This window comes from Diabrotica undecimpunctata, chromosome 4, assembly GCF_040954645.1.
Source record: "Diabrotica undecimpunctata isolate CICGRU chromosome 4, icDiaUnde3, whole genome shotgun sequence".
Classification (NCBI taxonomy): Eukaryota; Metazoa; Arthropoda; class Insecta; order Coleoptera; family Chrysomelidae; genus Diabrotica; species Diabrotica undecimpunctata.
Window position 1 is genome coordinate 102,857,531 of NC_092806.1, and position 27,537 is coordinate 102,885,067.

Below are 27,537 nucleotides of genomic sequence, written 5' to 3' on the forward strand. Positions count from 1 at the left end.
GTCCAATCATAATAACAATTAATGGTGATGACAGTGATGATGATGACGATTATGATATTTTTGATGATAATGACTGATTTTCATTTTTGTTGGCAAGTTAAATTTTTTTATTTTTCATTAGAAATTCTCTCCATGGAACAAATATACATAGACCATATTTTCTGTGTGAAGTGTAATATAAAATTATTATTAGGTTTATATTAGCCACATTAGACTCCATTAATGAAGTAATTCTCCTAATTATACTGTCAATTATATAAAAGATTTTTCATTATTATTTAATTAAAAAAAGTTATAGATTATTTTGATTTTATTTGACCAATTAATATTTCCCCAAAGAGCAGGTAATTAAAACTGGGTACTTACAATAAAATTTTTAATCCGAAACCCGCGTAAATATAGCGAACCGACTATATACAGTGTGGCATGCTAATTTTTTCTATCATTGGCCTGTATTTGCAAGACTATTCCTAGAGAGATTATTCATTTTTATAGCTTCGAATGCCTATATGTGTTTAAAATACGCCTGTTCTTAAAAGAACTTTTTCGTCATAAATTATGTTTGGGCTATATTATTACATAGACGAATACTTTTTGTTTTAAAACACTCCATTCAAGTATCAATTATACATAAACCCTTTGGTGATAAATATTTTAAACCACAGTGCACATCCCCTTACCAAAAACTAATTAACTTGGGCCTAATTTATAAAAAGTCAAAATCCCATTTTAGTTGTCAGTTCCAAGTTAATATATGAATGTTAACATGCATTCAGACATGTATCTCTGTAATTATTAAGAAACTCAAAATTTTGTGGTAAGTTGTTTACTGTTCGTTATTAATTAATTAAAGACATTCTTTTTTTTTTCTTTTAATATAGATTCCCTCTCTAGCAATTTAGTTGCCGATATTATTCACTCACGAGCTCCTGTTATCAGGTCGAGGCCCTTTGAAATATGTTTGCCAAAGAGGTAAAAATGTTGTAGCGTGTTTTAATAAAACGAGCGGTTTGAATTTATATAAATATATCTTTATTTATAAGTTTACAGCACGATTATCTCTTATCAACTAAAAACTACTCCTAGAAAGTACGCTTATATATAAAAGTCACTATGTACTAGAACATTCGGGATAGCCCACCTCTAATTCGCCTATTTGACGGGTTGATCTCTCTCTCGCGCCCGAGACATCGCCGGAAAGTTCTAGTCGTTTTCGAGATGCAACCGTTACACGGGCCACGCCGAATGCATGTTCGTAACAATATTATATTTCAACCTCTCGATCTTGATAACTAGGAAGACTACGAAAACAATGGAACGAGAACTTACTGGAGGCACATTGAAGAACAAACTGAGACATGTCTATATAAAAAGAAGAAGAAGAACCTCTCGAAGACCATCTGTTTATCACCAGGCAAACGGCCCTATCATCACAGTTTACCAAACTATAGTGAATGAATATTTATAAATGTTTATTTTTGTAAGGGACAATAACTCTTATCATTTTTGGTTGATATTTTATTTTTAGTTTATTTATTTTTTTTTATTTTTAGGTTTTTAGTTTTTTATGTAACATAATTTTGTAACGTTAATTAAGTAACTAAAACGAAACAATGGCCAGTGATTTTCGGTTCAGGTTGTAGTCAAAGATTCAGTTGATTCAGTTGACTACAATCTGTTTTAAAGTTTAGGATTTTTAATGACAGTATGTGTCGTTATATTTTTTATTAATATGTTTTTAATAATAATTTTTTTTTTTGAGAATTAGTAACACTGTTTATTTTTTATTTTTTACGTCAGGTTTTTTTTTGAAAGTAAATAAACATTAATTTTTTGGGGCGTATTATTGTATTTTTGAGTGGAGACGATATAAATTATTTAAATCTTGTCGTAGAAGATAATATTAATTCTTCTGAAGTATTTTATTAAATACATAACTTTTCTTGCAGCTTATAGTTAGATATATCAATTTTTATAGTCGTCTTTAGTCGATAATTTGCTAATATGTTTTCTGGCGTGTGTTCTTTATGTTTTTCTGATGTTTTTCAGACAAATTTTCAGACATTTATATTTATAATAAATGTTATCATTTATACTTTATGATCAGAAGAATAACAAAGATAAAATTAAATTAATAAATGTTAGAATGAGGTTTTCCAACAACATAATATGTGAATTCGTTATTGTAATGCATTGAATTAATAAAATTAAATTAAATATGTAAAAATTGAATTGAAATTAAATGTAATATCTAATGGTGGTTTCCTACCAAAATTTTGATTTATTGACTTAAGAAAGGCCTCTGGCTGAGTTCAAAATAAACAATCGATCGAATTCTAACATGCGACATAGAAAATGAAAGGGGAGCGGATAACGATTAAATTAAGATAGACAAAACAAATAAGATGACTACCAAAACGGCACTACACAGCATCTTCGTTATTAATGGACGTATAGTTACATACGAGATATCATAGGACGCTATGGATGAAAATAGATTTACTATAAGACAAATTTTGATTTATTAAATCAAGGAAGGCCTCTGGCTGAGTTCAAAATAAACAACTGATTGAATGCTAACATTCAGCATAGAAAATGAAAGGTAAGGGGATAAAGATTCTATTATGATAGACAAAACAAAGAAGACGACTACCAAAAGGGCACTACACAGCATGTTCGTTATTAATGGACGTATAGTTACATACGAGATATCATAGGGCACTATGGATGAAAATAAATTTACTATAAGACAAATTTTGATTTATTGACTTGACCCAAGAAGGCCTCGGGTTGACTACAAAATAAACAACTGATCGAATTCTCTCATTCGCATAGAACATTAAAGGGGAGAGATAACGGTTATATTAAGATAGAAAAAAATCGGCATCTTTGTTATTAATGGACGTATCGTTTAAAAAAAGATTCGTTTTATCTTGTAATGTAATTGATTTTCTATCTTAATATATTCGTTATATACTTCCCTTTTATTTTCTATATCGCGTGATAGGATTTGATCAGTTGATTATTTTGTACTCAGCCAGAAGCCTTCTTAGTCAATAAATCAAAATTTGGCATACGGTTTTGCTTTCGTATTAAATTATTAAAACAGAAGTGCCGCTTCTGGCGGCATTTTTCCAAGTGTAATACCTTATTTTTTTTAAAACAAAATTTTCGTTTATGAAAACATTTTAAGTTAAGGTATATCTGTATTCAAATTTGTATAATGGGATTTCAATTTCTGGTAACATTTGTAATCTGGATCACGTGAGCTTTATTGTTTTTCAAATAAAAACTGAAAAGATAATAATAAGTTACTACTTTTGATGCGAACTAACACACAATTTACTTTAAAAAATAAGTGTATTTGATGTTTCGATTTCGATCGCTTAAGTGTCAAAACAACGTTGCCTTTACTGCTTTATTATTTTTGTCAAACCATAAGTTTTTTTTTATTTTACAGTAGGGAAGCTAATTTTGAATCTCCTTGAAAATAATACGAACATTGTATATTTTATCTTCGTTGTTCATAGTAAACAAATCTTTAATTGTACATACTGTTTTATTAATTTGATAGGAAATAGGACATATGAAAGCAAAACCGCACGCCTATGGAGTCTTACGTAGCATAGCCTGGTTTTGTTTACATACTTTTAATGCACGTCGAATTTGAATGAACTGTATATTTTCAGTCCAACATTATGGCATCCTCGAGTAGAAAAAGATACGTTCACCCCAACGATAATAGTTATTAGGAAATCTAACGTACAAGGATGACAACGATTCCATAACTAGTGAAAGTGAAGTATCGGAGGCTGATGAAGAATACGAGCAGCCTACAGTATACAAAGATAGTTCAGACGAGTATTTCGAAAATTCTTCGAGTAGTGATGATATAAACTTGAATTGAAATAATTCAACAATTAAAACAGCAGATACACCATTTATTAGCAGAAACAATTTTGAATGGAAATCCACGCCACCTTTGCAAGGAAGAACAAAAATTCACAATCTATATCGTTTCACGGCGGGGCCGAAATTAAGAAACGAAATGTTGTCTCCGAAAAATGCTTGGGATAATTTTGTGACTGCTGAAATGGTTGAAGAAATAAAAATATGTACCAATAGAGAAGCCAACCGAATATTGGAGGCCAAGGGAAAGGTTTGGCCAAAAATTGAAAAAGATGAAATTAACGCATTTTTTGGCCTGCAGCTACTGGCTGGTGTCGAGAAGAACTGGGATACGCCTGTCAGAGAGTTATTCTTAGATAAATCATCAAACCCACCGTATAAAGCTACAATGACAGTAAATGACAGTAAATCGGATAAAGACGATTCATACGATTTGACGACCGATAAACACGTTCAACTAGGTTGGAAAATGACAAATTTACTTATGTCCGGTATGTATGGGAGTTGTTTGTGAAAGAGTGCCGAACAGTTATGGTACCAGAATTGAATGTAATCATTGACGAACAGTTACTCGCATTTAGAGGTCGTTGTAATTTTATTTAATACATGCCATCGAAACCTGCAAAATACAGCATTAATTTTTTTTGGCTTTGTGAAAGTGAAACAGGATATGTGGGCAGATATACTTAGGTCGTCAACCTGGTGAAAATATTCAACAAAATGTAGGGGAAAATGTTGTAAGGTCCTTTACCGCTTTCATAAAAAATTCTGGTCTCAACTTGACAATTGACAACTTTTTTACTAGCATCCCTTTAGCACACCATTTACTGTCTATAGGAATAACTTGTGCTGGGACATTACGAAAAAATACGAAAGAGAGAAAGAAAGAATTTCAAGCTTTAAAAGAAAGATTCGTTTTTTCCTCTATTTTTGGATTCAATGATAATTTTTTTTTATGTATGTATGTATTCTTTGGTAAGTTACATGCAAAAGAAAAATAAACCTGCCATTCTTCTTAGTTCCACCCACCATGATCAATCTGTAGATATTGATAGTCAAGCAAAAAAGCCCAAAATTAAGAAACTTTACAACCAAATAAAAGGTGGTGTTGATAAAATAGACCAGATGATCGGTAACTACACGGTAAAGCGTCAAACTAGATGTTGGCCTCTTGCCGTTTGGTACAACATTATGGATGTAGCAGCTCTTAACGCGTTTCTCCTTTATACTAATCAAAATAAAAATATTGCTTTAGGAAAAATAAATAAAACACGATAATTTCTCAAAGATTTAGTAAATGAGTTAGTTTTACCATTTATGAAAAGAAGGGCTAGAAACCCTTAATTTAAAAACACAATCCGAAGACCTATGGGTAATTTGATCGAGTTTCTTCAAGAAAATGTAGGGATATATTTGGCTCATAGAAAGAAAAGGAGATGTTCCGAGTGTCCTTTACACATTGCAAGAATGAGTACACAAGTTTATCAAAAGTGTAAGTGTCCAATTTGCAAAGAATACAGTATTTTAATATGCAAGAATTGTATTGAGTAATTCCTTACCAGGTATTTATTATTTGTTTATGCTTATAATATTATAAATAAAGAAATATTAAATAAATATTAGACTACAATTAAAGAAAATATCTATTTTAGTACTTTATTTAAAAAGCGAGTCTGCGCGACTCATGTTATGCCAAAAATAATAAACTCATTAGAGGAGTTAGTTATGTCACAACTTTAAAATCTTCAAAAAAATTGATAATCATATTAATCTTTGACTACAATCTGACTAGAATCACTGGCCATCTTTCCGTTTTACTTAGTAAATTAACGTTACAAAATTATTTTACATAGCATACACCAAAAAAGCTAAAAATAAACTATTAACAAAAAAAAAATGATAAAATTATTATCCCTAGCAAAAAACATTATCATTATAAAATATTCACTCACACTGGTTTGTTGACCTGTGATGATAGGCGTAGGCCTGGAGATAAACAGATGGTCTTCAAGAAGTTGAAATATGATATTTTTACCTCTTCGGCAAAATGACGTGACTACAGGAGCTTGTGACTGACTACAGAGAGAGGGACTCATAATTATAGTGAATTTCTGTAGAACTGAACAACAAATAACTACGTCTGAATGCATATTGACATTCAAATGGAATATAGCCCCCGACATAATTTATTACTAAAAAGTTATTTTTAGCACAATGGTCTTTTAAACACTTATACGTACTCAAATTGATAAAAATTAATTACCTTAAGACATAGTTAAATAAAAATACAGACCAGTAATAGAAAAATTTTACATGCCACGCATATAAATCCCAAATTCGTATATTTGACAAATTTATTTAATTATAATTTTTGGGTTACCTGTTTTGCTAAATTGAAATCCAGCAAACATATTCCAGGAACGTGTTTAAGCATAGGTCTCGAAGTGATTAGTAGTAAGACTAATAATAATTTTCTGTTGCTCTCATTCCAGTACACCCAATTAGTATTATATAATGCCTCATTTAATCGGTTTGACTAAAAGTTATAAAGTTATAATATATATATATATATATATATATATATATATATATATATATATATATATATATATATATATATATATATATATTCGAAGTGATTATTTCGACCAAAAAATGATTTATAAATACGTTCGAATTATCGGGTAAAGTGGTCTGTAATGAAAATCTTTCTTTTTTCTGAGATACTCAATATTTCGCCATTTATTTAATAGCTTCCTTAGGAGTAAAAGAATTTAAAAGATTTCGCAAATAAAAACTGACATTGAAGTTTTTATTTCCGAAAATACTTCAATGTCATTTTTTATTTGCGAAATCTTTTAAATTCTTTTACTCCTAAGGAAGCTATTAAATAAATGGCGAAATATTGAGTATCTCAGAAAAAAGAAAGATTTTCATTACAGACCACTTTACCCGATAATTCGAACGTATTTATATATATATATATATATATATATATATATATATATATATATATACATATATATATATATATATATATATATATATATATATATATATATACATATATATATATATATATATATATATATATATATATATATATATATATATATATATACATATCTATATATAAAATAAAGTTTTATTTTGAGGTTGCAGTCATTAATAGGGCAGGAAAGTGAAACTCTTTGTTCTTATATCAAGCTTTAACAAAATTTATTTGCTTCTTCAGGATATGCTAAAATATGGTATTAGTAAATACAATGAAATTATAATTATATAACATTGTATAAAACTAGTATAAAAACTTACAACATGAGGCTAATCCATTAAATTTTTAAATTGACAAAACATTAAAACTTAACTTATTAAAATTATATATTTATGTAAGTACAATATTTTAATTTTATTTAATTTTGTATAAATTCATTATGACATTGATTATTATATTGATGTTTGATTTATGTCAAAAAGACACTCGTTTCTGATTATTATATGTTTTGTTGTTGATAACTAGGTAACGTACAAAGTGGCGCCAAATATGAATATTTAAATTTTTTGAAACTATAGTATTTATCGTCAGAAAATCTAATTTTAGAAAATTATAGTATTAATTTTCGTAAGACAGAATGTAATTATAGATATTGCTTAGTTTATCAATATCAGTTTTTTTATTAACGCATTGATATTTATTTATGCATACCATGCAATATGTCTGCCGTTTTACTGCTGATCTTTTACCGTCTGGTCTCTCAAAAAACACTCTCTTTAGCACTCTGCCTTCATTTGATCTTACCACATGACCTGCCCATCTTATGCGGTTTGCTTTTATATATCTGACGATTTTTTCAGTACCATACAAAGACACCAATTTAGCAATGCTGCCTCTTATCTACTCTTCCGACAATTCATCTCTTTAAGGGCCAAATATTATTCTGAGAACATTCCTTTTAAATAACAGCAGCTCATTTATTTTCCGCTAATGAAGTGTCCATGTTTCACTTCCATATGTAACAATTTGATGAATAATTACTATGTACAGTAGGGTAGAGCGCTGTTATATAGAGAAAAATTAATAAGAATTTTCACAAGGGGTGTAAAATCAAAGATCCTGTGAAAAGGATTCGAAAAAATCGTTGTCATTTTTTGATATATTCGCTCTGACATCTGCCCCAACGTGATCATATTTTGAAATTTAAAAAAAATTCATTTTTACATACGCGGGATGCGGTATCAATCCACTTCTAGGATATAAATCGAAAACTTCTCGCTATTTTTATCAGAATATCTACCCCGGTGCTATTGAAATAGATCTATTTTAAATTTTGGGCCAACTAACTTTCTAAAGGTGCAACAAATCAGGTATAACCTGTCACAGGAGTCGAGCCCCACTTTTTCACTTAATTTCAATCCTAGGTAGGTACTCATTATTCAGTAATGTTTTGTAAATCGGTGGATTTAGTATCGTTTTCTAAAGCATAAAGCGCAATCGTCAATGTTTACTATTGTGAAAAATTTTGAGTGAATTTGTTTACAGTTGTTATAATACGGTTACAAATATGGTACTACTCCGGAGTGAAGTATCTTGTCCAATAATTGGTTCTGACAGTGAGCTCCCTAAAAATGTTTTATCTACTTATGATGAAGCTCTTAATATTCGTATCTCAAAGCTATAAAAATAGTATAGCAACTGTGTGAGCACAACCAGTAAAATTATAACGGAAAGAGTAGAGGAGATGTGCTGCAAAGCTTCAATGTCAACCAAAGAATACACAAAATATTGGCTAGACTTATAGGTTACCACGATAAGTATAGAAAATTATAAAAACCTTATAAACACAGGAAGGACGAAAACATTTACAAAGAGAAGATGTTCAAGTATGGTAAGAATAGCAATTAATTGTTTAATATTGTTACTTGCGAATGTTTACTGTCTTAGAAACCACAAAATTCCAATACCAGAATAAAATTTCTTAATCGGACAACTGACTGACCTTAAAATGATGATTGGCAGTTTCAATAGTAAAGCCACCAAAAAACTGAGAAGAATTTACATAGATTACACCAAACAATGTGAAGAACAAAGAGTCTTGCAAATAAAGGTAAAATTTATTTTTATTACCAACTTCTAAATCATTTACAAGGTCTTTAAATCGCAATCGATTATTTTCGTTTCTTTACTCACAATGACTGATGTCACATTTTCGGTTGTTACCAGAACATTAAATTGTTATGGGGTTTTAGATTGTAAAGCTGCACCCATTTGTGCAATTTTTCAAGACATTGGTCTCATTACTGAAAACGATTTGGTTCGTTTTATGCGATTAAACTGTATCTACAAATATGTCAGTATATCAATAGTGGACATTGTGATCAAAATTCTACTAAAAAAAAAATCCTGGTAAGCTAGTACGCTCCAGACGATTGATAATGTCGGACCGGATATATATTTCAGGATCAAGATTGGGCCAATTTGAATTTTTGGTGCCAAATATTTATATGACACGATAAATATTTCGCTCGATTTGTCAGTTATATAGATAAATGCATTCTCTGGATATTTAGGCAATGTTCCACTAGAAATGCTAGCCGACAACGCACAGTACGTCAGAGAACTTGCACTCCGCAGAATATTGAAGACCACAGAGACATCAGACATCGGATCCGTATACAGGGTGGTCCTTAAGTAATTGTACAAACAGAAACCGTAGATTCTGCACTTTAAAATATTACGATTTAAGTCAACTTGCTTTAATAAAATGTTGATATTAAGAAAGATACAGGGTGTTAAAGTGGAAATTTAAAATTTTATTTTTCGCTATAACTTTTACTTTTCTAAATATTTTTAGACAAAAAATTTACAATCGGATGCATTTAAATAGGATAAATTATAATTTTACTCAAACTTTAATGTAACTGATAGAGGGCGCCACATATGTGTGGTATAAATTTGCGCGTAACTTTTTTGCTCTTTAAGTTAGCTCTATTTGTGTTAAAAAATATTAAAGATACATTATTTTTACAAAGAAAAGATATACTTATTAGCAACCTGAAAATTCAACCGTTTTCGAGATAAATGCATTTTATAAGTCAGCTGCACAATAATTCTTAATTTGATATTTGTGCGGTAAAGCACTGAATATCTGTAGAAAATCATAATTCATAGTTTATTCTTATGAAAACAACTCAAAGATTATAATGTTACATCAAAAAAGGCTTTATTATGGCTGCTAAATATCTTATTGGAGAAAAGATTTTTCATCTTTTTCTTTAGGTGTAGTGTCCGTATTTAGACGTTGGCCGTCATTATGTTTACAATATCCCTTTTCTACCGCTTCTTAAGTTTGTATAATGGCGTTGTATAACTTTTTCTTTATTGTACAATGCTAAAAACCCAAAATATGTGAGTAAGATGGTATACCTCCATATTCTAGAGAGAAGGCAGTGAGAACATACTTAAATACAACTTTTCTAAACGTTGAATTTGTCGTGGTAATTCCTTGGCAATGTGGTGAGATTTTGATATAATTATCTAATTCATAAAAAATCCCAAAAGAATACTTATTATTCGTTACATAGTAAACACACAGGCAATTTAGTTCAGCATAATATTAGTTCGTTAGTAAATCATAATAGTTCATTTGTTCGAGATGTAATTATAGTTACTCGTAAACTGTAATTTAATCATATAAATAAGTAATGTCATCGATAGGATATACTGTGTGGATATAAGTAATCAATGAACAAGATACATCACAGCTTAATACATTATTTAGCCTCTGCGACAACTAAGGTATAGTTCCACAATATACTTAAGATTTCGATATATAGCCAAAATAATATATTCATCCATTATACATTATAGCCACCACGTAGCCCCGAATTTAATCCGCTTGAGTTTGGTGTATGGGGTGCATTAAATCAACGTGTTTATAAGAATCCCATAAACATTCGCAACCAACTCTGGGAAGAAATAAATACTGCAGCAGTTTCTTTAGACCCAATGATACTATTTAATATGAGACGATCTTTTATGGAATATTATGACAAATAAATTAAAGAAAATGGTGGACACATCGAACACTTGCTTTGACAAAAAGTTATGTTATTTAGTTTAACTATTTCTTAATTTGGTTTGTAAACAAAATGTTTTGATTATGACTTTAATTTAACATAAAACGTAAAATGTTTGATGTAAAATCCCATTATTCTGGTATTTTGTCAAATCTTATTATTAATTATCCTGCTGATATATTTATTTTATTTAATATTTCGTTAACTATTAACTTAAGTTAAAGGTATTTTATACCAAAATTCAGAAGTATTACTGTTTTTGTCTATTTTTCTTTGGTTACCTGGAGTAATTGCCTTAAATCAGAATTATGCAGCTGATTTTTAAAATGCGATTATCTGGAAAACTGTTGAGTTCTGAAGTTATTAACAGGCATACCTTTTTTTTGTTAAAATAATATATCTTTAATATTTATTGTCGCAAATGCAGGTAACTTAAAGAGCAAAAATGTTAAGTGCAAATTTATGCTACATATGTGGCATATGTGGCGCCCGCTATTAGCTACATCAAAATGTACATTAGATTAAAATTTCTCATATTTAAAAGTACTCAGTTGTAAATTTTTATACATAAATGTTTACAAAAATGAAAGTTATAGCGAAAAATAAAATTTTAAATTTGCACTTTAACACCCTGTATCTTTCTTAATATCAAAATTTTATTAAAGCAATTTGGCTTAAATCGTTATATTTTAAAGTGTAGAATCTATTGTTTCTTTTTGTAAAATTACTTAAGGACCACCCTGTATATAGTACCTACTTTAAATATGGAAGCTAATGATTATATTCATATGATAGATTGAAAAACCAAAACAGAACCTCCGCTTATAAAAAATATTAGTAGTAAAATAATATCTCAGGCCATCCAAGAGCCAGAGATTGTGGCAAATAAATCCTAAGAAGTATTAAAAAAATTCCGTGTCACACAAAATCCACTAAAAGGTGTGTCAAATTAGTTACAAAAGCAAGTGTTGCCACCTGTGGACCACAGAAAAGAGACGGGTTCATTAGGAATAAGATCAAATCATGTCTTTTGGTGCCTGAGTTTGATACTAAGAAAAGTTCATATTGATTTTTTTTTAATCTTCAATTTGTAAGCATAATTTTTCATTTTTGTACTGACTATTTTTTTTCCTTTCTTCATATCATAGTCTCAATAGCTGAAATGAGTATATCAATGAATAAGAAACAGTATCGATGACTCATATTGAATTTTTTCTTGAAAAGTTGAAACACAATCATCAAAGTTTTAAAAGTACTGGAAAGTTGTCAAAATGAAAATAAAAAAAGTGTCTTAAAGGTTTTTCCGCATCAATTGCAAAGTAGCATCAATTCCGCACCTCGCGAAAATGAAATTCGAAAAAATAAATTTGAGCTCCACCTTAATGTAGTCTTAATTTAGATTGTCTTTTCAACAGCATAGATCATAATATTAATGATAGTAAGTGTAATGCTCTATACCCCGCAGCTATCCTTGCTGAAACCTCTACTTCTATGTGGTTGTCATCTGTAATTGTTTAACTGAAAAGATAATAAATCACGTACTTCATAATTCTATAATTTACTGTGTACAGGCATATGACAATCGAAACCGAGTTATCCATAGCGTAAAATAAAATAAACAGAAACGACTGTTCTTTTTCTCTTTCTTCTTTAGTTTATTGGCCTTCACCTACTTAAGTATTTGGCCAGCTCATCGTCGCGGAATAAAGGAAAGATTCCTTATTCACCTACAATTTGGAGTTAGTATGGGACAAACAAAACAGAGGTAAGAGCTTTTATCCCTCAGGGGCAACTGGTGACCATTAGACAATCCTCAAATATTGTTTAGGATAAGGATAGTGAAAAATAAAGTTGATTAGAAAATGTTTATCTAGAAATAAGATCTAATCTAAGAAATGCTTGGTTGCTGCATTACCTAGATTTGTCTTGCGAATAAATTTTTATACACCCGGTATAACACAGTCAATACAAATTAACTATTATACTGCTAATTAAAGAATCGTTAATAAATTACACTTATTGAATGTGTTGACAAATTTATTTGATGAGAAGTAATTGACCCTAATTTTTCTGTAAAATATACACGATTAATTTTGAATTTTCAATGATTCGTTCACCGATCAGAAAGGCATTTTTATATATACTTAGTAAAATTTAAATAATATTTATTAAATATTAAAACATGTGACTTTTATAAAAAAAGGTAGAATTATAATTAGAACTTAGTAAATAATAAAAAAATAAATGTCCTTTATACAAAATCGTATTACTATCTTTAAAAACAAAAAATAAATCAGTTTATGAAAGTTGATACAAATTTACGGAATTTTATTTTATTCAGAATTCTCGCTTGGAGCACTGGAGAAAAGAAACAAGAAAAACCACTTCCAAGGTTTTTATCACTCTATTTATCAAAAACCCACCCACACCAATCGTTACTTGCATGCCAACTCTCATCATCTCCCTTCACAATTATTACATTCATTCATTTATTCATTACTTCACATTAACTAATTCAGTTAATAATGCGCTTGTCTCCAGAATAAGCCCTCATCTAAAACGGTTACCGCGAAAATCACATCAATGGGAGCATGTACAGATATCAATCTTCCACTCAATCTCAACTCAAAGACTCAGACTCTTATCATATGAAAGCTTTTCTTCCTTACATCATAGGTGTCACTGACAAAGTCGACAAAATTCTAAAATCAAGAGATATAAAACAATATTTACCCCCAACAAAAACTTTCACCTCTTGTCCTATCAATCAAAGACAACATTCCAAATGAACAACACGAATAAGTAAAAGAAATAAAATAAGACTTAGTTACAATCAATTTAATTTTACTACCAAAACGACCGGTTTCGCCTTCTACAATTTGCAAAGCATCTTCAGGTTAAACGGTACAAAGTAAATTACACGCTAAAATTATAAAAAGCCCATATTAGGATGCTGTCTTATAAAGATAAAAATCAAAAAAGGTTATAGTAATTATGCCAATATTACCTGTCTGTGTTTATTAATATGCATAAAATTGATTTAGCAGACAAAGTGAAAACCCACAAATTGGTAAGAGATAATCTATTGAATTGTAATAAATTAGAAACAAACAAAATACTAATGTACATGCCGGTACAATAATTCTTGTATCCAAGCTCTACTCTCAGAAATATTCGCTCCAACCCCCGCGGCAAACTCCGTGCCAATTACCACGCTAACCCCCACGCCAACCTTCACCCAAACCAGTTCATCATTGGCGGTATAAATAAACCGTCCGCTTTCCCAATAACTGTCATCGAATGCGATAGTCTGTGGACTAGTACGCATTTCGATGCGCATCGCCAAACCAACCAGTTCATCATTGGCGGTATAAATAAACCGTCCGCTTTCCCAATAACTGTCATCGAATGCGATAGTCTGTGGACTAGTACGCATTTCGATGCGTATCGCCCCGCCTCGAATTTTCCCATTGACCTGGAAATCCCTATTTATCGCTCGAACAGCGCATATAAATATTGGCGATTTTCAGGTCAGCCAGGTCAGTCCCTCACGGGCTTTCCGACAGCTTAGTGCTCTCGGGGCTCTGCTTCCTGCATTTATTTTCCATACTCTGTGGCTGAGAATTGTTTCAACTTAACTTGGTGTTTTTATTTCGACAAAGAAATTGTCATGTAAGAAATATCTTGCCTTTTTCAAGGCAAGACACCGAAGATAAATACTTTCCAAGTCCTTAACCCGAAAATGGACTTAAGTAGAGTAGCTCTCGACAGTATATTCGAAGCCCTCTACAGAGCACCCGGGGATATCAGAAGGTGGTTAGACCCTTAATTGTTCCCCCGAGGTGACATAACAGTAATACATGGGTTGGTGATTAGAGTAGTAGTGTCTGGGGGCTTGGGATACTGAGACCTTGGAAGCTCTAAAGAAGATGTCAAAGAGGATGTCGAAATCTCGGCGCACTGATAATCGACACGGTTTAACTCGGAAGACTGTTGGCAAAGGGACTCCAGTCATCCCCAAACGATCTTAGCCATTCATAAATCTGCCTCAGCCATGTTAGGTCGTCCTTAGGTATCCATACGACCTCTACAAATCATCCATACGTCCTGTTTAGTCCGCCAGAAGAGACAGCAACTAGGAGTATCTGCTTATTTGCATTCCAACGCAGAGAAAAAACTTAAATTGGACGACCAATAGCACTAACGACGAACACAATAGTCCAATATTTGCAAAAAAAGATTACTATTTTTTTCTTTGTAAAGAAGTGGGAGAAAAGCTGTAAATACCCTATTCACACTTACGCCGATAGAACGTAGCTTATACAAAAAATTTAACGATTACCCGAGTTATGGAAAAGTACTACATTTCCAAAAGTTTTTTAGCTTTTATTTTAGCTGTTATAAGTAATACTTAATAAATACACAAAAACTAAAAAACTTAATTTTTGAAAAAAAAAAAAAAAAATCTGGCACTAGTAGGTTATTAAATTTTAAAAGAATATTGTGTATACTTACAGCTGTTACTAAATCGTCCCAGATGTAACAACTACTAAATAATGCACTCATACACACAAACGTTATTGGTACACCAATAAATGGACCTTCTTTGCCCCCCTAAAATATTGTTATTAGATATTAAAAATGTATTTTTTAATATTGTTAAATTAGTTAGCTAGAAATAAATACCGGAATTATATTAAGGACTATAATGAGTAATACGATGGAGAATAGTTATAATTATAAAGAAATATTTCACAAGTTGAAAAAATTTAACCATATTTATCACTAGGCTGAGTGAACGTGGTTAATTTGATCAAAACCAAACCGAATAAATCTGTTCTACAATAGCCTACAGTCTCTTTGTTCTTATTGTCAGTGTTTATTCGAGGTAGTTCAATAATAACAAATCTTGTTTTATAGTATTTTTAATACCATAATTTTAATTCAAAATACATTGATGTTTTGATTTTTATGGAAATATTTCTCAAAACACAAATTAATATTATACAAATTATTTCTAAAGTGAAAACATGTTAAATATTTCACGACCATATTAAGAAATCGTTACGGACCTATCGTTACCCACGCAAACCGGTTAAAAACTGGTTTTTGTTCTTTTTAATGACCAACATAGACCGATGAAGTTATAAATAAGACTTTTTTCGTCATAACTATATAGACGGGTTTGAGAATTGTAATGTGTAGTATGAGAGAGAACAAAAAGATTCTTATCTACGGATTCATCAATGTTTAAATGGAAATTGTTTAAATAAACAATCAAAACGTCAAACTTATTATTTTGCTTATAACTTAAAAACTTGTCTATTTAGAGATTTGACGTAAAGGGGCAACTTTTTCAGAAATAAAAGATAACTATCCAAAATACAATAGATGTTATTATTTTAACGTTGTACCCCAGTTTAAAAAAAGAACGACCAAGTCAACTAGAATCTGATATGTCATTTTTTTCCGAGTTCTCTATGTTGAAACTCTGTTGGATTTTTTGAAGAATGTGGCTGGCGCTTCACTTGGCTAGGCCCACTTCTTTTACTTTAGTCGAAACGAAAAGTACTCTTTGTTTGCAACATTTCTTGTTAACCATTATGTCAATACCCAAGTACCTGATACGGGAATCTATACCCGTGCTACCTAGGTACCCGGCATTGTTTCGGTAAACTTTGCTTGTACATTCCGAAAATAACAAACAATTGGGATTTTTCTGTTTGCTATCAGTGTTTATTTAACTGTGCTTACAAGTTGTTAATATTTTTGTGACTATATGCGTGTTTTATGTTGTAATTACTTGTAATAATGGCAAGAAGAGAAGTGAGTGCTAGCGAATTTAGAAGGTAAGTTATTACTGTTTATTTTTACAATGTTTTATACATAGATCATTCAATTTTAGAATGACGTATGAAAAGCAACAGAAGTACTTGCAACAATTTATAGACGATATAGATGAGGAAGTAGACAAAAATATCGAAAACCAGGAATCAGATGAGGACTATGTTTCGCAAAACAAACCAGATGAAGATGAAGCTTCTAACGTAGAGGACGTTTTTACTGATATCAATAATAAGATTGAAATCGATACCGACGGCGACTATAGTAGTGATGAAGATTTTGACGATTTTCAAGAAAGTTCTTCCCAAAGTGATGTTCTGGTTGCAAAAGATAAAACGATTTGGCAACGAAAACCGTTTACTGCAAGTCGAACACTAAAACGTAACCTTTTGCGTGAAAAAACGGGCCCAGTACGTTCTACTAAAACTCTTTCGATTAGAGATACATTCAAATGTGTTTTCAGTGACGTAATGTGTGACATAATTATACGCGAAACCAATCGAAAAGCTAATAGCGTTTGTGAAAAGTATAATGTTGAAAACCCTGACAAACCTCGAAATGTTTGGAAGTCACTCACAACAGAAGAATTTGATGCATACGTAGGTATTCTTATTACAGCAGGAGTACGGCATTTAAATTCAGAGCACTCGAAAGATTTATGGAAAACAGACTCTTATCTTTTGTACCGAGCAAGTATGGGCATAAATCGCTTTTGGAGCATCAGCAGATTCTTACGGTTTGACAATGACAAAACACGTGCAGAACGTTTGCAAAATGATAAAGCTGCAGCTATTACAGATATATTCCATCTTCTTAATGATAATTTACGTCGTAACTATGTACCGTCGGATTCTCTTACTGTGGATGAACAGTTATTTCCTTTTAGAGGTAGGACACTTTTCACGCAATATATGCCAGCAAAACCTGCCAAGTATGGCATCAACGTTTGGTGGGTTTGTGACGCCAATAATTTGTATCCACTTACTGGACAAATTTATACTGGAAAAAATTCGACTGGACGTGAAACTAATCAAGGTGAACGCGTAGTAAAAGATTTGTGTTACTGATACAAAAATTCTGGACGAAACATAACAATGGATAATTTTTTCACAATTCTTCCACTAGCCCGTCTCCTGTTGTCTTGGAATTTATCATTAGTTGGTACTTTGAAAAGAAACAAACCATATATTCTACAAGAAATGCTGCCAAAGCGTGAGCCTGAATCGTCATTATACGGATTCAGTGCAGATCGTGTTACTATTTGTACATATGTACCAAAAAAGAAAAAAAGCTTTATCTTGCTGTCAACAATGCATGACAACGATAATGTAAGTGGCCCAAAAAATAAACTTGAAATAATTCAGTTCTATAATACAACTAAAGGAGGCGTAGACAACATGGACAAAATGGTTTCTCATTATTCCACTAAACGCAGAAATGTGCGTTGGCCAGTAGCCTTCTTTTACAATATCCTAGACGTAGCTTGCCTAGCAACCTATATAATTTATACAGAGAATAATTCACAGAGTTCTACTGAAACCAGTAAGCGTAGAATTTTTCTACAAGACTTAGGGAAACAACTAGTGATGCCTGCAATTTCTGCTAGATCTAAAGTACCAAATGTATACCGAAATTTTTCATCAAGGTCAGGAATTGAGTGTATGTTAGGAAAACCTCTACCTACAGATTCAAGTAATACTGCAGAGTCATTACCACTTCGAGATTACACTGGGCGCCTCAAAATTGTTGGAAACTGCTACATTTGTATGTCTTTAGCGAAAAAGCGGCTAAGAAAGACACGAAAATCATATAATGTTTGTAATCGTCCACTATGTAACGAACACTCAGTAAATATAAGTAAGTGTGGACAATGTGTTTAAAATGTAACTTTTATTTACGTTTCCATATCACCTTTATTATAAAAAAAAACTAGACATAGCTTCATAATTTACTAAACATTAGTGTTACCCAGGTGCCACGGGTGTGGACGTAATGGTGTAAATACTTGACAGGTAATTTTAATATATTATATGCATTTTTTTCTTTGGTTTTTATTATAAATCTCTTTGTTCTAAATAATTTTAGGAATAATTAGAAGCTCGAATAAAAATATTTATACTATCGTCAATGATTCAGATAAAACAATTACCAAGGATACCCAGGTACCTGGGTATAGACATAAAGGTTAAACAATTTTCAATAATTTTGTTTGCCAAAAGTTTTGTTAAAAACGTTTCTTATAAAGTATAGGTTTCAGCTAAATATTGGTAATTTCAAACCATAATGTTGTTAATTAACGTTACAATGATTTTGGTAACAAAGGGCTAGCTTGGCTCCTAAAGGACGTAGAACCTATTTTTTTGCTGAAAGTTGTGTTTTTTAACTAGCTTTCCTAATATTTTTTGCCATTTAATTTGAATTAAATTCTACGAAGTTATTGTAAATGTTTATAAGCTTAAAAAGTTATATTTGTTATTAAATAATTTTGTGTACATAAATGCAATTTTTTAAAACTTTTTTCCATAGGTTATTAATGTTTTAAAAAAGAAAATAAGCTCTGAAATATTGAGATATATTTAGTCAAATTATCTGGACCTGTCATAGAAATTCTTATTCTCTCTCATTTTTCATTTTCAAAAAAATAATATAAAAAGGGAAAACAAAGTACCTATTACTGGATATATAAAAACTAAGTAGCTTTAAGAGGAGAATTGATCTCCGAAGAGTCGATCTGGATTCATTCTTCTATCGTAAAGCAAACAAAAAAATAATAATTACATAAAAACCATTACATACATAAAAATATTTTTGTAAAATACAATATGTTAAATAAGTAGCTAAAATGGAATGGGAAAATCAAATTCCAAATTCAGATAATTTTCAGAGTTATTCTCACACGTTAAAAGATGCAGCATATGAGAATCCACCTATAAGAAAGTCCGGTCTGGCACGACTCCTTCATCGTCGCTTAAAAACAGAACAAACAATCTTTCCTCAAACGAAATCAGGATAAACGCAACTAATAGCTCATATAATTGTACCTCAACGTCGTCATGTTTGTCAGACAACAAACTAGCACAACAAACAGAAGCCACTGAACAAACTCGTCAGCATGATGATGATAGAGGTTAGACGTTAATTCCAAATAAAAAGCGTCAGCGATCAGAAGATAGCCCTCCGCATAGAATTAAAAAGCAAACTACTATTCAGGATTATTGGTTGCAGAAACCTATGCCAACAACCAATAGATATAACCCTTTAGCTACTGATGATATACAAGAAGAAAATAAAAATGACAAATCCAAAAAACTTCCACCAATATTCATTCAGAATGTCGAATATATAAAACAAATATGCGAACTGCTTGATGAAAAAATACCAAATCTATATACCATTAAATGTCTTAGGGATAACCAAATTAAACTCCAAGTAGATTCACCTGAAAACTATTCGGATATTATTAAAAGTTTACCAGCAAAAAAACGCTGTTTCACAGATATCAGATAAAACAGGACCGTGGATTTCGAGTGGTTATCCGCAATATTTACCCCTCAACAGAAATTAATGATATTAAAAGGGTAATCGAAGAACTAGGACATTTAGTCAAAAATATCTCCAACATAAAACGAAAAGAGGATAAAAAGCAACTACCACTTTTCCACGTAGTATTGGTTGCTAATGCAAACAATAAAGTCATTTATATAGTAAATTAACTACTTAACTTAATAGTTGAAGTTGAACCACCCCATCCCAAAAGAGAAATTCCGCAATGCCACAGATGTCATTTCGGACACACTCACAAATATTGCAACAGAATGCCTCGATTCGTAAAATGTACAGCCAATCACTTGTCATCTGAATGTCCAAACCAAACACGACTTAAAGATGTGAAGTGTACAAATTGCCAACAGAATCATCCTGCCAACTACAGAGGCTGTTTGGTCTACAAAGGGCTCCAAAGAAAACAATTTCCAAAGTTAAGGGAGAAAATACAATCTCATTGCCCGCCAAGTTCCTCAAATACTCGTCGCCCATCTGTTACATATTATGCAAACGCTGTGGAGTGACCAAATCATACTACCGCATCTGTCTTAAATACTACACAGGAAAAACTGTATACAACAAAAACAGGTAACAGTCTAGAATTAATGGTCCAAAAACGTATGAAGAGAATGGATAAAATGTTCGACCTTCTCATAACGATGTTATCAAAACTTAATGTTCAACCCTAAAATTAAAATTGGATATTGGAACGCAAACGGCCTCACAAACCATAGTAAGGAGATTAAGGCATTTATAAAGTTAAATAATCTTGATACCATGATGGTCTCTGAAGCTCATATGATGAACAAGAGCCATTTTAGTATGCCAGATTTTTGCACCTATGTCACACCACACCCAATGGGAAAAGTTCATGGTGGAACTGCGTTAATCATTAGAAGTAACATAAAACATCACGAAATAAATAAAGTGTGTGAAATCAACATTTAGGCAACCTCTATATCTGTAGAACTTAGTAAAGGACACATAACGATGTTAGTTGCAACATTTTTCTAGTTATTTCAATGGGTTTGGCCATCGCTTTATTGCAGCAGGTGATTTTAATGCAAAACATACAAGATGGGGTTTAAAATTGATAACAACAGGCGGAAGAGAACTTTAAACGAAAATAACTTGACTACAATTTCTACTGGGCAACCAACCTACTGGCCTACAGATAAAAATAAAATACCAGATCTTATCGATTTTGGTATCACAAAGGAATACGTAACAACTTTTTAGCTATTAAACCTTCCTTTAACCTTTCGCCGGACCATTGTCCCATATTTATTGATGTAATGGAACATATATATAATACAAAAAAATACCCCATGTTTCCAAATCATAAAACAAATTGGAGTCTGTTCAGATTTATTATTCAAAATGCAATTAACTTAAATGTTCCTCTTGAAACAAATGAAAATATTGAAGAAAGCAGTTCATCACCTTACACCAATCATTCAACAGGCAGCTTGGAGAGCAACCCCAACTCTACACCAGAGTAATAACTGTGAACCATATCCACATCATATAAAAATCTTAATCAAAGAAAAGAGAAAACTAGGAAAACAGTGACAAACTTCCAGATCTTCTGAGAACAAAAATGAACTGAAGAGGGCTACTCGTTTGCTTAAAAGAGAACTACACAAATACAAGGATTAAGGCATAAATGAATTTCCTGAAAGTTTCACTGCGATGGATGACAAATTACTCTAATCAGATTAAGCATGATGGTCCCATGATTGGGCCAAGGCCGATGAAGATAAAGCACAAGCATTCGCTAATCATCTTAGCCAAGTTTTTTAACCTCACTCCAGAACTATCTGAAAGGAAGAAGAAGAATTTATTCACAAGAACTTAGATGCTTCCTACCAGATATCACCTCCTATAGAAAATATCAAAATTAAGGAAATTAAACTGGTTATGTACATATTATTTAACACTATACTTTCCTAGGCTATTTTCCGTTTCAATGGAAAATGGTACAAATTATTCTAATACCGAAACCAAATAATAAAGATCCACACGAACTATCATCCTATCGTCCAATCAGTTTGCTAAGATATTTGAGAAGATACTCCTTCAAAGAATGAATTCTATAATCGACAGATAAAGGTTATTACCTGATCATCAGTTTGGATTCAGGCAACAACATGGAACAATTGAGCAGGTACATAGAGTTGCCACGGTAGCAAGAGATGCAATTAAAAAGAAAGAATAGTGCACTGCAGCTTTTTTGGATGTCTCACAAGCATTTGATAAAGTATGGCATGAGGGGCTGCTATCTAAAATAAAAACTCACTTTTCTCATTCTCTGTATGCACTTCTGAGATCCTATCTTACCAATCGATTTTTTCAGGTCAGATAAAATGAAGCAGTTACAAACATATCTCCAATTCTATCAGGAGCACCTCAGGGGAGTATATTGGGACCAACTTTATACTTACTCTATACGGCAGATATTCCCACAAGAGTAAACAGCACAATTGCTACCTATGCAGATGATACTGTGATATTGGCTTCCAGCTCGGTTCCTGTTACAGCCTGTCAAAATTTACAACTTCATTTAAATGAACTAGAGAAATGGTTGAAACTGTGGCGAGTTAAAGTAAATAGCAGCAAATCAGCACATATAACATTTACTTTACGAAAAGAGAGTGTACCATCTGTGAGCATAAACAATACCATAATACCCAAAAAAAGTGATGTTAACTACTTGGGAGTACATTTTAATAGCCGACTAAATTGGGGAAAGTACATCTGGACAAAGCGACTGCAGCTAGGATTAATATACAGAAAAATGTATTGGTTCATGAACCAAAAATCCAAATTAAGTCTACAAAATAAATTATTACTGTATAAATGTATTCTAAAGCCAGTTTGGACCTACGGTACACAGATATGGGGTACAGCATCTAATTCTCACTTACTGAAACTTCAACGGTTCCAATCTAAAGTTTTGAGACATATTACCAATGCACCGTGGTATGTGCCCAATTATGTTATACATCGAGACCTTCAGATTCAAAATATTAAAGATACCATTGTCTCACTCCGTGGCACTTACAAAAATAGACTACTGAACCATCCAAATACGCTTGCCCAAGACCTACTTAAGCGACCGAGGAGAGGAAGACTAAAACGCCGTGATCCCTTAGACCTTTCTATACCTTTAAATACATAAACCTATACTCTATCTTCTATCTATACGTGTCTGTATTTTAACTATTGCTATTTTTTTTAATATGTTAGTAAATGTCTTTGTATAGTGTTATTTATATTTCAAATATTTGTACATATTAGAAATTTATCTTAAAGGATTTTTGTCACTGGACGGATCTCCTCTGTGTTAATTACATGATAAACTTATTGATTATTGTTTTTATTGTAGAAACAGATTACAATAAATAAAGGATGTAAAAAAATTTTTTTTCAAAAATCTTATAAAAATATAAAATTAAACCTTGCTAATCTTTTGCATACAATTTAAACACAATAAGACCCTTAAGTTAAGGTACATTAAAAAATAATGGATAATAAAAAGTTATTAGCAATATTTAAAAACAGCGGTTTTGATGTTTATTTTGCAATAACTTTTTAATTTATCATCCGATTTTGATTTAGCGTATCTTATTTTCTGTATATTTTTTTTTCTAAGTTGATGAATCCCTAGATGAAAGTCTTTCTGTAATATCTAATACTACACATTTCAACTGTCAAACCCATCTATGTATACAGTTGTGTCGAGTAAAAAATTTAAGTTAATTGGCTTAATAGCCAATAATGACAGTAAAACAGTTGTTAGTAACTTGAATATTAATAATTATTAAAAAAATATATAGCTAATATGACTGTCACCCTCTTACTTAGTTTATTCTCAATATTGACATCAAATCTAAATATTTTATAAATATATTATTTTTAATTATATATCATTTGACCTCGATATATAATATGTATTATTAACTTACTAATGTTAGTATTTTTAGAGCTCACTTTTATTATTGATTATTAAATCGTACTTTTACTAAAACTAAACAAAGGACCTTTCTCGGTTCTTTTTAATTTTGAATTTTTAAATTTTTTTAGTTTTTACTAATTTTTTTATAATTTTTTACAATTTTTTTAGTTGTATTTAAAAGTCTATAGAATTTGTTTTCATTCTATTTAGTTTTGTTTTTTCGATTTCATTTAATTTTATTAAATTTTGTTTAATTTAAAAATATAATTAAAATAATAAATATAAAGTTGTTATATGTATTTATATTGTGTAGATTACGGTATACCGCAAGTTTGCTACATCCGTCTCGATTTTTCGAGTCACGCTAAATAGGATTTCGGGTCCGTGCAAAACATAGTAACCAGCGACAAGAAGTATTTACTTTAAAAATGAACACGCTTGATTTCTCGAGCATGACGGCGCATCGAAGTTCTCAAAATAGAGCAGCTGTTAAAGACCTGTTATCGATGAATATTTTATGCTATTTTTTTTAATTGGTACACTTTAAAATAATGTATTATTACTTACTACAAATAGTGAATTAAGAGCTAATAATGTAAAATGGTCGAATTTGTAATGTACATCAGTATACCTTTCGTTGTTCTAGAAATGAAAAAAACAAAATTGACAAATAAATTGACAATCTTCCATATAAGATTAATTGTTATTACTGGTTGTATATTGCTTAAGAATGAGTTCTAACATTGATTACTTAAATATCGCGGCAAAAATCGGAAGGCGCTTATAAAAAAGAATACGAAAAGTTCATTAAATGGATAAAACAGCAAAAGGTAACAGACAGAGATGAACGAGTTGTACCTGCTTAAAAAAATGTCGCAACAGTACACACAATCGACTATGTGGGCTATCCATTAGAAACTGCAAAGTATGTTGATAAACGAAGAGGTCGAATTAAAGTCATTTATGAAAGTGCATGCATTCATGAAGGCAATTAGCAAGAATAACGTGGCCAAAAAGCGTACGTAGATATGAAAAATGATTTGCGGAAGTTTTTCACAGATGCTCCGGACATTATGTATTTATTTTGGAAGGTGGTAGCCATTTGTGGTATCTTTGGCTCTTACAGAAGATGTGATTTGTGCGATTTTCGCTTATGTGGCATCCAGAAAGAAGAAAGCGTATGGCTTATTACTACCCGACCATCTAAGACTATAATGTCTCGACTTTTTACAGTTGCTGATAGCTATGCAATTAATTTTGTGCGTTTGGTGAAGAAGTATTTATTAATGCGCCCCAAAAATGTAAGGGAAGTGCATTAATCAAGTAGTTGGTATAAATACGTTTAGATCATGTCCATTACAAATTGCACCTCATCTAAAATTAACTTATCCTAATAAATACACGGTATATGCGTTACGACGTACGTCTGTTACAATTATAGTGAACAGTGGCATGACAATAGATTAAATCCAACGATAAGTAGGATGGAAATCGGCAGATGTGGCAACTGGTTACCATGAAGAGAGTAGTACTAATAAAAAGATTTTTTAAACATTATTGGAAGTGCCAATAATAAAAATACAACCCCATTGACTTCCAAGAATGTCATTGTTAAATTTTTTCACATGCGAAAAATCATGTCATTTTTTCGCTGTATTACTAGCTACCATTCTACCACAATTTTACAATAATTATTTCCCGTTCTCCAACCCTTCCTACTCACATTTTAACCCCACTCCATTAGAACTATAGACAGTTGTAAGATAGCAAAGAAGAAAGACACTCTCTTCCCTGTTGTCTCTCGATGATAACGGACACTCTCTCTTGACTGCTGACTGTTGCTAGAAACAGTCGTCCTCTCTTTCGTCTGCTGAGTCCTACTAGGCAGACGTGTAATCTCTCTATCGCTACCTATCGCTTGGTACAGACTTACCACGCTTTTTCTCCACTCTAATTATCTCTCTCGCTTATAGTTACGCGAAAAATACCGCAAGTACTATTTTAAATCGTGTACAGACGCAAATGTGCTATATCTCGTGATCTCAGTGTTAGTACCGCGAAACACGTGTTCAGAAACCGGTAACCGGACAGTTTCCCCGTATGAAGAACAACCGCCACTGAAAGCCTCTAAATACCGCGAGTGTGTGCATGTGCAGCAGAAGAATTGGTAAGACTTTGTATAAACATAATTTGCTATAATCTGTATAACCTTTTACCACATATCCTAATTTATTTGAACCAGCCCTATGTAATACAGTCCTCATCAACTGAAATTATATTCATAATTTCACATACGTACACCCTTTTTGTACAGTCCATACTATTAATTTAAAAAGTATTTCGAATAAATATTCAAAATACTTTTCAAATATAAATTCAAAATACTTTAATTTTAAATTTCGAATAAAAAAATCAAAGTATAAATATTTCAAATAATACATACAACACTTTTCACATTTATTTAAAAGATTAAGATTTTCAAATATTTGAATAAAGCTTTTAAAACATTTGTTAGCAATATTTAATTCATATTTTAGTTATTCTACCTTACAAGGTATATATTCCTGTCGGGTAAGATCAATATTTAAAACTTTAGATCTTCCCATGTTAACTTTAACACACGCGCGGTTTTTAAAGTTTAATTTAGATACGCTGAGGCGTACTTTACATTAGCAAAATGGAGTACTAATAAAAAAACTTAAGTAACCTTTAATGTACCTTCCAATACAGAAGTAATTTCGTGATTTATTGTTTTATTATCCAAAGATTTTTAATCGTCCAATGTAAGTATAATTTTTAAAAAACTAATAACAAAGTTAGTCATAGGTCGAGTAATATCTTGGTTCTCCCCTTTGTGAGAAGCGGAACGGAGTGGATTAGCAGGTAGAGGTTGAGATGGTCCAAATATGGCAAATTTATGAGAACATACAAAGTGGCTGAACAGAGTTAGAAGATACAGCAGGAGAAGAACTGGTTTTTCTGTTTTTGTTAGGAACTCAGTAATTTTTCGAGCTTTGGCAAAAAGTTGGATTAAAATGAGTAGCTGCATTAGAAGTTGATTGCGCAGATATTAGGGATATTTTATTTTGTGTAATAATAGGAAAATTTTTATCGTAGTTAGATAAAACTAAAAACTTATTTTGGCCTAGAGCTTCTACGAGTTTTCATTAATTTCCTTGGCCTCTATAAAAAAAAATATTTTTGAT

General features: G+C 31.4%; 1 protein-coding gene across 1 annotated transcript in view; it reads right to left on the reverse strand.

Moving 5' to 3' along the window:
• Positions 1 to 6,271: 6,271 nt before the first annotated feature.
• The window catches only part of LOC140438861 (uncharacterized), a 33,710-nt gene continuing 12,444 nt past the window's right edge, over positions 6,272 to 27,537 (reverse strand). The window contains exons 2-3 of the mRNA XM_072528504.1: positions 11,294 to 11,330; positions 6,272 to 6,439 (exon numbers count right to left, since the gene is read on the reverse strand). Of these exons, the coding sequence (XP_072384605.1) occupies positions 6,272 to 6,439; positions 11,294 to 11,330 (205 nt within the window). The remainder of the gene's footprint in view (positions 6,440 to 11,293; positions 11,331 to 27,537) is intronic.